Source organism: Scyliorhinus torazame, chromosome 7 (assembly GCF_047496885.1).
Source record: "Scyliorhinus torazame isolate Kashiwa2021f chromosome 7, sScyTor2.1, whole genome shotgun sequence".
NCBI classification, from domain to species: Eukaryota; Metazoa; Chordata; class Chondrichthyes; order Carcharhiniformes; family Scyliorhinidae; genus Scyliorhinus; species Scyliorhinus torazame.
Genome location: NC_092713.1, coordinates 41,568,257 through 41,581,131, shown reverse-complemented (window position 1 = coordinate 41,581,131; position 12,875 = coordinate 41,568,257). Strand labels below are relative to the sequence as shown.

Genomic DNA, 12,875 nt, shown 5'->3' with positions numbered 1-12,875 from the left:
TCTCCTGAACTCCTTATCAAATTTATTATTGATTACTTTATACCTACGACCTCAATTTTGAACACTTCCACAAGTAGAAATATTTTCTCCACATGTACACCGTTAAGAATTTTACAGGCCTTCAGACCCTCGCCTGTTCAGCGTTTCCTGATAGGCATATTCTTTCAGGTTATGTGTTACCTTCTACATTCTTCACCATCTCTATCATTCCTATAATGCAGAGACCAGGCCCGCACACAGCACTCCAAGTGCAGTCTAACCAAGGTTCTATGCAAGTTTAACATGGCTTCCCTGCTGTTCAAATCAGTTCCTCTGGAAAATAATCAATGTTTTGTCTGTTCTTTTTTTAAAACTGGCATTGGTGACATTCATCCCTACATTTAGTGATTTGTGACCCCCAGGTCCTCAACCCCATTCAGACTCATTATCCAAGCATTCACTCGTCTCCTTATTCTTCTAACCAAAATGCACCCCGTCACACAAAATTTGTTTGTCAATTACATACCCATTCTGCGAGCAAATTAATGTCTTTTTGTATTTTGCCACATTCGTTCGCTGTGTTCTTCTGCCTAGTTTTAAGTCATCTGTATATTTTGAATTGTACTTCCAAATGACAATGATCCCCAAACACCACCTCCTTCCTGCATTTTGCCAGCCTGACTAGCTACCCTCTGTTTTTAGTAACACAGCCGGTTTCCTATTCATTTTGTTATCTGTTCCCCGACTCCTTATTCGGTACCTCATCAAATGCCCTTTGAAAATAATTACAAAAACTTCTCCCCACTGTTAGTATATCGTGATGGGAGCATATCATCAAAGGACAGGTACCAGAAGTAAAAGAGTGAGGTCAGGGGACAGCAAGTGGGAACGACCAACATTTCTGGTCAGGAGTGACTTGGCCAGCAAAGCAAATTCCCTGACTATAGTGGTAAGCTTTTAAAAAATTGTGACGGGCGCAAGGTTTACAGTTGGCAGAATTAAGAAGTAAGGACTGGGACTGAGGTGGTGGGTGGGGGTGGGGGGAGCGGTGGTCGGGATGTAAAGTCAGTAAACCAACCCCACAGAATCTGGATTAAAATTGTTCTTTTGGCAGTGAAATAATGCCACCCTTGGTGGGATGACATGTGCAATTGCAGAAGAATGACGGGCTGGAATTCTCCATCCCTCCACGCAGGGGGATTCTCCAGGCCCGCTGCAGCGAATGGTGTTTTGGCTGAGCACCAAATTCTCCATTCTCGCTGGCTTCGGTGGCAGGGCCAATTCAGATCAGAGCATCCCGGCCATGGTAATTTTTCGAAACTTGACCGTTTTCTCATTAAAAACAGCAGAAGCAAGAGGGCGGGATTCTCCGCCCCCCCCCCCCCCCCAGCCACATGTTTCTCGGTAGCGCCCGTTCACTGGCGGCAGGATTCTCTACTCCTGCCGCTTGTCAATGGGATTTCCCATTCAAGCCATCCCACGCAGCCGCGAAAACCATGGGCTGGGGTGCGCTGCCGGCAGGAAAAGAAAATCCCACCGGCCAGAGTAACTTCAACCATTATCAAGTTCTCAGTGTCACATCAGACAAAATAAATTGTCACACAAGAATTGTGTGTGTTGCGAGAAATTTAATATGAAAAAATAATATTCTAGAGCAGGAAAATAGTCATTGTAGTGTGGCTTAGCTTTTGACGTGAATGTACTATTAGCCAAAGCGTGATGATATCAAAATAAATCAATATTTCAAAGAATGATTTTGCCATCCACTTGTGCTTTGTGGCAGATTGCTTGTTTTAAAAGATGAATTAAATATGAGAACTTACATGACTCCATCCTCTCACATGCACGAACGCCAGCACAAAGCCAATGACTGTTGCTGCAACTGTCAGCACCATCAACAACAAATGAAGCTAACAAAAAAATGCATTAAATATCATTGTTTTCATTCTGTATAAGCTTAAAATACATGTACAATCTTCATGGCAACATGTTAAAGGGGCTCCAATGATAAGATTATACTAGTAATGAAGAATATTTGAAAATACTACAGAGTAAATTAACATAGCTACAAAGCTCCCTAATTTCTTGATCAAATGTATAGTTCAGTGACAAAATGCTACCAGAGGACACAAACATTTCTAACAATGAATTGAAACAAGGTCAGGGCTAAGCAATGAAGCACTTTTGTTGCAATTTCTGAAAGCAAATTATCAACATTCCACCGTTTACCTGAAACCAAATATTCTTGCCCAAAATCTTCTTACTTCCTCCAATGTTCTTAAAGAATTTTGCGAATATCATGCCAATGCTTCCAGTCGTCATCCAGGCTATTAACAACAGCGCAGCTTTAAAGTAAAAACATGGTCGGACTTGATATGTTTTCAGTAGCTGCATCCATTAATTACCAAGAAATCTGCAATATCATATCCCCCTATTCCTTGTAGAATAATGGGGATAATTTAATGGAGGTGACAAAGGTTTCATCAACCAGCTAAAAAGCCGTCAAAAGCCCCGCATTGCCTCCTTCGAGGAAGGCCTGCTAAATTAAGTGCCAGTTAGATACTTAGCTGGGCAGCAGCAGGCCATCTCCGGGATCATGGAAATCCTGCCCCCCTGGAAACTATCAGCCAATCAGAGGCGTGCAGCTTTGCACTGCTTGGCAACACCACTGGAGAGATGTTGGCTGTTGCCAGTATTTGATCCCCAGCAAGGCCTAGGATTGCAAAGGGACAGGTGAGTGATGGTGGTTGACCGGGGGACACACACCAAGAAATAGGCACATTGTGGGGGGGTGGCGGGCAATACTGCAGGCAAAAGGCACTCAGAGGCACTCTCCATTGCTTTCTTTCTGATGCCAAGTTCCTCAGTTAGGACAAAGAGGAACCACTCCCCAGACTCTTGCAGAAACCTTGGTAGAGTTTCCTTTTAGGGCTTCCCACACGACATGACCCCTGCCTACGTTTGGTTTAGTAGGCCACTAACGGGTCCGAACATGTTGACTTAGGTATTTAAAATATACAACTGATCCCATCTGGGTCTGTCCTGTTGGTTCCATACCTGGCGGACTTTATATGGAACTCAATCAAGGATATCCTCGGGCTCCCCGGCCCCTTAGTATGCTAGCTCGTACTCGGCGACACTCTTGGGGAGACCAATTGCTCCAACCCCGTAGGTCTCGTGCGGGTTATAACATCTGGATTAATACCAGTGGCAGCGGGATACGGCCTTTCAGTGAGCATTAATTTCTCTTTTAAGGCCCTCAAACTGGCAGTGGGTCAGAAAGCCTTCCTTGGCCACCTGTTCAATTTTTTCCATTATCATTCAGTATCTATTCATTTTAATTTATTTTCTATAAAACAGCTGGTGATGCTTTTATGCTAAAAATGCTTCCCTAGAACCTTGACACGGTGGGAAGACTTGTGTGCCTCAAATGCCCGGAGAGTTCTGCTGGTGGAAACAAACTGCTATTAACATCACCTTGGTTAGAGAGTTCAAAAGTGTCGGATAGGAAATGCAAAGGTAGTCTATTAATTCCTCTGGTAAAGGATTGAGAGTCAGGCTAATAATCCTTCCACCCTAAAATGCTTTTAGTTATGGAAGAAACCTGATACATATGTAGGTCCTGATTTATGTGTTATTTTCATATTTTATACCCTGTTGTGAAGCATTTACTGTGCCAAAAATCTCAGTAGAACACAAAATCCTGGATCCAGCCTGGAGGACTGCAAATGAAGGTTTGGCAGTGGTCCTAAGGTCACAACATAAAAATGGATCGTGTGAAGGATACGCAATAATCTTGTTGCACAACTTAATTTCCTCCTAGTTCTTTCAGGCTTTGGAAACCTAAGCTTGGAATCACTAATTCCTTGCTTCACAATTTAGCTCATCTTCTTCAATCTTTACAACTGAGGTTGTACGATTGGGCAATTTACAACTGGGCAGCACGGTAGCACAGTGGTCAGCAGAGTTGCTTCACAGCTCCAGGGTCCCAGGATCAATTCCCGGCTTGGGTCACTGTCTGTGCGGAGTCTGCACATTCTCCCCGTGTTTGCGTAGGTTTCCTCCGGGTGCTCCGGCTTCCTCTCACAGTCCAAAGATGTGCAGGTTAGGTGGATTGGCTATGCTAAATTGCCCTTAGTGTCCAAAAAAGGTTAAGTGGGGTTACGGGGAAAGGGTGGAGGTGTAGGGATAGTGTAGAGGTGTGGGCTTAGGTGGGGTGCTCTTTCCAAGGGCCGGTGCAGACTCAATGGGCCGAATTGCCTCCTTCTGCACTGTAAATTCTATGATTCTGTGTGATATCATATCAGATAGGTCTTGGGGCTTCACCTTAATTTTTCTCTCATAAAAAAAAGCCCTCATTATCACCAAAAGGAAATCAACATTACTTGCAGCTTCGCCATGTGGGGTTGCTCACGACAGGCCCATATATCAAACTCGTAATGTCTACAGTGCCACCCTTGTCTTTTAGAAAATCTGTCACATAGCAGCTTATTAAGCACCAACAGTTACCATTTCAATCTGTGCTCGAGCTAAATTGTCAAACAGGCAGTTACATTGAAAAATATTTGGTATACAAAATACTTTGGAGAGTGGCTACAATTTGCAGTAAAAATATGTTATTTTTTGACTCAACGTTGATAACTGAATTCACTTAGTTGTAGCAACAGTTACTAACTGTTATGATCTGATATACTTGCATCTTTGAGGAAGCTTGGGCGGGATTCTCCGACACCCTGCCGGGCTGGAGAATCGCCGGGAGGGGCGGCGTGATGTGTAATGAGGCAGACTTGATTAGGGAACATAACGTGAAGGAACCCTTAGGAAGCAGTGACCACAATATGATAGCATTTATCCTGCAGTTTGAGAGGGAGAAGCTGCAATCAGATGTAACAGTATTACAATTAAATAAAGGTAACTACAAAGACATGAGGGAGGAGCTGGCCAGGGTTGATTGGAAAAGGAGCCTAGCAGGGAAGACAGTGGACCAGCAATGGCAGGAGTTTTTGGGGGTTATTCGGGAGGCACAACAGAAATTCATCCCAAGGAGGAAGAAACATGCGAAGGGGAAGACAGGGCATGCATGGCTGATGAGGGAAGTCAAGGATAGCATAAAAGCTAATGAAAAAGCATACAAAGTGGCGCGGTTTAATGGGAAGCCAGAGGATTGGGAAGCCTTTAAAAGCGAGCAGAGGACAACTAAACAATCAATAAGGGGGGAGGAGATGAAGTACGAGTGCAAGCTAGCTAGTAATATAAAAGAAGATAGGAAGAGATTTTTTCAACATATAAAAAGTAAGAGTGCCGAAAATAGACATTGGACCACTGGAAAATGTGGCTGGAGAAGTAATAATAGGAAACAAAGAAATGGCAGACGAACTGAATAGTTACTTTGCATCAGTCTTCATGATGGAAGGCACCAGTAGGATGCCAGAGCTCCAAGAGAACCAGGGGGCAGAGGTGAGTGCAGTGATCATTACTAAAGAGAAGATTCTGGGGAAACTGAAAGGTCTGAAGGTTGATAAATCACCTGGACCGGATGGACTACACCCTAGGGTTCTAAAAAAGATAGCTGAGGAGATTGTGGAGGCATTGGTGATGATCTTTCAGGAATCACTGGAGGCAGGAAGGGTCCCAGAGGACTGGAAAGTGGTTAATGTAACACCACTGTTTAAGAAGGGAGGGAGGCAGAAGACGGGAAATTATAGGCCGGTTAGCCTGACTTCAGTCATTGGTAAAGTAGGACTGAGTCAGCACGACTTCGTCAAGGGAAGGTCATGTCTGACAAATCTGCTAGAGTTCTTTTGGGAAGTAACAAGGAAATTAGACAAAAGAGAACCAGTGGACATGATTTATTTAGATTTCCGGAAGGCCTTTTACAAGGTGCCGCATAGAAGACTGTTAAATATGTTAAGAGCCCGTGGTGTTCAGGGTAAGATCCTGACATGGATAGAGGATTGGCTGACTGGCAGAAGGCAGAGAGTGCGGATAAAGGGACTTTTCAGGATGGCAGCCGGTGACTAGTGGTGTACCTCAGGGGTCGGTGCTGGGACAACAACTTTTCAAAATATACATTAATGATCTGGAGGAAGGAACTGAAGGCACGTTTGCTAAGTTTGCAGATGGTACAAAGATCTGTAGAGGGACAGGTAGTATTGAGGAAGCAGGCGGTCTTCAGAAGGACTTGGACAGGCTCGGAGAGTGGGCAAAGAAGTGGCAGATGGAATACAATGTGGAAAAGTGTGAGGTTATGCACTTTGGAAGGAGAAACGGAGGCATAGACTATTTTCTAAATGGGAAGTTACTTAGGAAATCAGAAGCACAAAAGGACTGGGGGGTCCTTGTTCACGATTCTCTTAAGGTTAACATGCAGGTTCAGTCAGCAGTAAGGAAGGCAAATGCAATGTTAGCTTCATGTCAAGAGGGCTAGAATACAAGACCAGGGATGTACTTCTGAGGCTGTATAAGGCTCTGGTCAGACCCCATTTGGAGTATTGTGAGCAGTTTTGGGCCCCGTATCTAAGGAAGGATGTGCTGGCCTTGGAAAAGGTCCAGAGGAGGTTCACAAGAATGATCCCTGGAACGAAAGGCTTGTCGTATGAGGAACGGTTGAGGACTCTGAGTCTGTACTCTTTGGAGTTCAGAAGGATGAGGGGGGATCTGATTGAAACTTACAGGATACTGTGTAACCTGGATAGAGTGGACATGGAGAGAATGTTTCCACTTGTAGGAAAAACTAGAAGCAGAGGACACAATCTCAGCCTAAAGGGACAATCCTTTAAAACAGAGATGAGGAAGAATTTCTTCAGCCAGAGGATGGTGAATCTGTGGAAGTCTTTGCCACAGAAGGCTGTGGAGGCCAAATCACTGAGTGTTTTTAAAACAGAGATAGATAGGTTTTTGATCAATAAGGGGATCAGGGGTTATGGGGAGAAGGCAGGAGAATGTGGATGAGAAAAATATCAGCAATGATTGAATGGCGGAGCAGACTCGATGGGCCGAGTGGCCTAATTCTGCTCCTATGTCTTATGGTCTCATCATGACCGCCTCAACAGGATGTCATGTATGACTCTCATGTCCTGTAGATGGTAGGAGTTAGGCCTGTATACTTAGCTTCCGAGTTAACATTTTCTATTTATATTGTCTTATCTTCAAGTTTAAAAAAATCACATTATTATTTCACCCATTCTCCTCCTGTGATGGGTAGATTTACAACAAATAAAAGAACTAACATTAACCTGCTTTCACAGTTATTACCATGAGTCTTGATGAGGGTGGATTTTCTTCTGTTTCCCGAAGCTAACTGTATTATTCCAACATTTACTTTCTCTACTGAGATGAATGGAATCTCTATATGTTGATTTATTTGTCCTGAAACATATATAATAAATTTAAATGAATGCTAGGACTAGGTAATTGTTTGTTCAAAAATAATTCTCAAATGACACCCTATGTTGTGCATTTTTAAAAATCAACAATTGGCACCCACCAGGTACGCGTGTACATACTCGTGCGACTCGGCCAACGTTGTCTACCTCATACGCTGCAGGAAAGGATGTCGCGAAGCGTGGTACATTGGCGAGACCATGCAGACGTGGATGAATGGATATCGCGCGATAATCGCCAGGCAGGAATGTTCCCTTCCAGTCGGGGAACACTTCAGCAGTCAAGGGCATTCAGCCTCTGATCTCCGGGTAAGCGTTCTCCAAGGCAGCCTTCAGGACGCGCGACAACGCAAAATCGCCGAGCAGAAATTTGTAGCCAAGTTCTGCACACATGTGTACACCCTCAACCGGGACCTTGGATTCATGTCACCTTACATTCATCCCCCACCAGCTGGCCTGGGCTTGCGAAATCCTACCAACTGTCCTGGCTTGAGACAATTCACACCTCTTTATCTGGGGTTACCCCAATCTCTGGATCTGTAAAGACTTAATTACCTGCAAATGCTCGCATTCAAAGCATTGTCTTGCATCTTTGACTTTGTCTATATATATGTTTCTGGAACATACCTCTTCATTCACCTGAGGAAGAAGCAGTGCTCCGGAATCTAGTGATTTGAAACAAACCTGTTGGACTTTAACCTGGTGTTGTAAGACTTCTTACTGTGCTCACCCCAGTCCAATACCGGCATCTCCACATCATATAATATTTACATTGGCATGGGGTATTTCCATGGGTATTTCCACAGGAATGCCAGTAACACTGAAGTCTACTTTTCCAAGATGAGTATCATAGGTGTTGTTAAGTCGCTTGTCCATCAGCAAGCTATGGAAGAGACACAACTTTCTTCAAATGAGCATTGTCAAGGCTGATCTCTTCCAGACCATCTTCTACCAGGATTGTTCCTGGCCTTGCTCCTGCCTCCTGAGTCACCCCCAGCTACTTGTTCAGACAATACATTCTTGCCATCTCAACTGAAAGTCAGCATTTCTGACAGCAATGCGCTGGAGGGCAAGTCTAGATTTTTGTGCTCAAATTTCTGAAGTGAGACTTAGACCTTCTGACTCAAAAGGTGAGAGAGCAATCTACTGAGCCATTTTACGTGCTACCTATATATATATGTACAGCTACTGACAGCAAAATATGTGTTTTTCACTTTCACCTTGTACCAATGATAATGTACAACTTAGTTTATAAAGATATTAGGTGAAAATATCATTCACCAGCTCACACTGTGTTTATCATATTCTGCCATCTCTCCTGAGCAAGCTGAGTACCCTTGAGCAAAAGGAAATTAAAGAAGCCGAGACCAGTCAACTACAGACTAGAACCATGCACGTTATTATTGCCCAGGATTTTGCACTCAGTGGTGAAGTGATGGTGTTTGCCATCAACATCAAAGGATGAGATCTGTGGTGTGGATTTCCCCTTTTGCTACAATGGTTTGAATCTTGTGCTAAATCAAACAGCGCTCCAAGCATCCAGCAACAGCGATGTCATCAAGCAAGGTAAGGAGCCAATCACATTGATGTATTCTCATGAACAGTGAACTAGGAAGTAAAATGCTCAAAACTGTTCACCTTTAGTTTAAATTTTGCAGCGAGTGAAAAACATTGTACACGTGAGATGAACATTGAAGCTGAAATGTCATGAACAAACCTTAAAAATTAAGTGAATATTTTTTCCATAATGAAGAAGAAATGTTATTTTCCACAAATACAAAATGTACTTTTCTGGGCCAGAGAAGTTGCTCTCAAGTAATTATGAGCTGAATATGCCATTGTATCTCGTTCAACAAGCAGTGGCTTCTTAAAGGGCATTTTGAAGAAGACTACAAAGGAGACAGTGACAGGGTGGAAATGTCACTGGACTAGTAATCAGAGGCCAAGGTTAATATTCTAATAATAATAATAATATTTATTAGTGTCACAAGTAGGCTTACGTTAACACTGCAATGAAGTTGCTGTGAAAATCCTCTTGTCACCACACTCCGGCGTCTGTTCGGGAACATTGAGGGAGAATTCAGAGTGTCCAATTCACCTAACAAGCAAGTTTTTCGGGACTTGTGGGAGGAAACCGGAGCACCCGTAGGAAACCCACGCAGATACGTGAAGAACGTGCAGACTCCGCACAGACAGTGACCCAAGCCGGGAATCGAACCTAGTTCCCTGGCGCTGTGAAGCAACAGTGCTAACCACTGGGGACACGAGTTCAAATCCCATCATGGCGGCTGGTGGAATTAACATTCAATTAATAAAATCTGGAATTGAAAGCTATTCTAAGTAATTATAACCAGATGCTCAGCCATTAAATTATAATCAATTGTCATAAAAACCCACGTGGTTCACTAATGTCCTTTAAGGAGTGAAATCTGCCATCTTGACTGGTCTGGACTACCTGTGATTCCAGATCACCAGCAATGTGGTTGATAACTAACTGCCCTTTGAAATGGCCCAGCAAGCCATTCAGTTCAAGGGCAATTAGGAATGGACAACAATTCTGGTCTTGCCAGCGAAGTCCACAGCCCCCCAAATATTTTTTTAATATATAATGTGAAAAAGCACATCTTATCGTTCAAAAATTTACATTTGATTTGCAGTTTGGGGGGATTTCAACAGAATGTCCAACGACAAAGCACAGAATCGCTGACGGCAACTTCTGAATTCTCACGGTTAACTCTGTGCAGACTCCAGTTGCTGTCAGTTTTAGTGGAATATTGATGGGGCAAATGCTAACAGTTTCACCCTCATTCCCAATGCAAAGTCTGAGCCAATGTATAAAAAAAAACATTTAAAATGTGTTTTCCATACATACATGGAAACAAATGCATGTGGTAGGTTGGTTGCAAGCTGAATGATTAATAGTTTCATTCTTTTATTGATGAAAAGCTCAAAACTAAATTATAAATCAAGCTGCGAGTGATAAGAAGCTGAGGACTACTTTAAAGGCTTTTAAATCAATCTCTAATCTAATCTTTGTGAAGGACACAGTGTATTTGAACGTAAAATATATGAAACAATCATTTATTCTGTATCTCATTGCAATACTTACCATTAGCAGATGACCCATACGCAAAGAATAAGTAGTACATTTCGTTGGCAGCTCTTTGTGCCGTTGAAATATTGTTTCTTGTGTTGAATGAGCACTGAATGATTCCATTTACATCAGAAACTTGTATATTGTTCACTTCACCCTGTGTATGGCATAATTACATGGCAATGAACAAACATTATGGGTAGAGATTTCACTACCATATGCTCTTGTTTATGCTGGCAGGCGGGTGTGCAAATATGCGTCACCAGGCAGCATGCTGGTTTGCCCGCGCCATCCCACCCCCAGGAAACGTTCCCAAAGGTGGAAGAGCAAATTGCCTACAATTGGCAGGTCGGCAATTAAGATAAGTAACTGGTCTATGAAGGACAATTGTCAGAGGTTGACTGGAAATTTGCAATCAGTCTGTGGGTCCATATGGCACAGTTTGTGGGTCCATATGGCATTGGGAGATAGGCCTGCTGCCTGGAAGCAGTCTCCTGTTGACACACCTGGAGATCAACGCTCCAGGCACACTATGAGGCCCTTCCTGCCTGCCTATTCACAGCTGTGGCCACAGGCTGCCTTCCAAAATGGCGGCCCTGCAGCTGTGACCATTTTGTTTTAATTTTTAAAAGTAGCTAAAGTTATGCCACAAGATGGGTACACCCTCTTTCGTCCTTACCTGCAGTTGCAGGCTGCTACTTCTTCATCACTGGCGGGTGTCCTATCAGCCCTCCAGTTTTGAGAGTCTGCCCACCATCCTTAATTTGGATGGCAAGCATACCCTCTGGCCATTAATTGGCCAATTCAGTGACATAATTGCTGAGTGACTGTTTCCCCACACAGAGCAGGTTGGGATCCCCATTGATCCTGACATCAACGATTGCACTGCAGGCTATATATTAATCTAGTTTTCAGTTGAGCACTTGAGTGCGTTCAAAATATGAGGCTAATCCCCGGTATGGGACTTCTAACCTGAAAACAAAAGTACAAGAAAATAACCACTTCATCAGGCTCTATTCTATACAGAACACGGTGATGCTTTGCATACAGTCTATTTATGTACAAGTGGAAGATTGTTACCAGCGGCACTGTGCGAGGAAGCACTCTTCCTGTGGAATAGGCACGTTGCACTTGTATATTTCCAGATGTGTCCATACCACAAATGTAGATATCATCATTGCCCTAGGTTTTAAATGGAACCATAGTCAGGATACCTCGTAAAGAACAAAAACACATGAATTGTCAGGTATAGTACCTTAAATCAAAGAACAAAGAAAAGTACAGCACAGAGAGAGGCCCTTCAGCCCTCCAAGCCTGCGCTGGCCATGCTGCCCATCTAAACTAAAACCATCTACACTTCCAGGGTCCGTATCCCTCTATTCCCATCCTATTCATATATTCGTCAAGACCTTCCTTAAACATCACTATTCCACCACCTCCTCCGGCAGCGAGTTCCAGGCACCCACTGCCCTCTGTGTAAGAAAAGTTCCATCGCACATCTCCTCTAAACTTTGCCCCTCGCACCTTAGGTCCCCTAGTAATTGACACTTCCACCCTGGGAAAAAACTCCTGGCTATCCACTCTGCCCATGTCCCTCAAAATGCTGTAGACTTCTATCAGATCACCACTCAACCTCCATCATTCAAGTGAGAACAAACCGAGTTTATCCAACCTCTCCTCATAGCTAATGCCCTCCATACCAAGCAACATCCAGGTAAACCTCTTTTGTACCCTCTCCAAAGCCTCCACATCCTTCTGGTAGTGTGGCGACCAGAATTGAACATTAGTTTCCAAGTGTGGCCTAACTAAGGTTCTGTACAGCTGCAGCATGACTTGCCAATTTTTATACTCACTACCCCGGCTGATGAAGGCAAGCATGCCTTCTTGACAACCTTCTCCACCTGCCTTGCCATTTTCAGTGATTTGTGGACCTCTGTCTGTCAATACTCTTAAGGGTTCTGCCATTGACCATATATTTCCCACCAGTATTAGACCTTGATTAAACTCCATCTGCCATCTCTCCGCCCAAGACTCCAACCAGTCTATAACCCACTGTATCCTCTGACAGTTCTCATCACTATCCACAATTCCACCAACCTTTGTTTCGTTCGGAAACTTACTAATCAGACCAGTTACATTTTCCTCCAAATCATTTATATATACTACAAACAGCAATGGTCCCAGCGGAATACCACTAGTCACAGCCCTCTATTCAGAAAAGCACCCTTTAAAGCATTCAAACATATTGACTTCTATCATTGGGAATTTCAAGCACGATAGTTTAGAATAGCTAAACAATCTTGAGCTAAGTGACAAGCTCAGTCTTGCAGAAACCATTGTAATAGTCTGTGATGTTGCTTGGCATAATCAGTAACAGGGTAGGAGGAGGCTATTGTTGCATAGACCCAGGATTATCAGCA

General features: G+C 43.5%; 1 protein-coding gene across 2 annotated transcripts in view; it reads right to left on the bottom strand.

The window, feature by feature from the left end:
* Positions 1 to 12,875, bottom strand: part of LOC140426162 (putative ferric-chelate reductase 1) — a 73,913-nt gene that overhangs the window by 35,309 nt on the left and 25,729 nt on the right. For both annotated transcript variants that reach the window (XM_072510597.1, XM_072510598.1), the window contains exons 8-12: positions 11,536 to 11,637; positions 10,471 to 10,612; positions 7,234 to 7,347; positions 2,209 to 2,324; positions 1,803 to 1,889 (exon numbers count right to left, since the gene is read on the bottom strand). In XM_072510597.1, the coding sequence (XP_072366698.1) occupies positions 1,803 to 1,889; positions 2,209 to 2,324; positions 7,234 to 7,347; positions 10,471 to 10,612; positions 11,536 to 11,637 (561 nt within the window). The remainder of the gene's footprint in view (positions 1 to 1,802; positions 1,890 to 2,208; positions 2,325 to 7,233; positions 7,348 to 10,470; positions 10,613 to 11,535; positions 11,638 to 12,875) is intronic.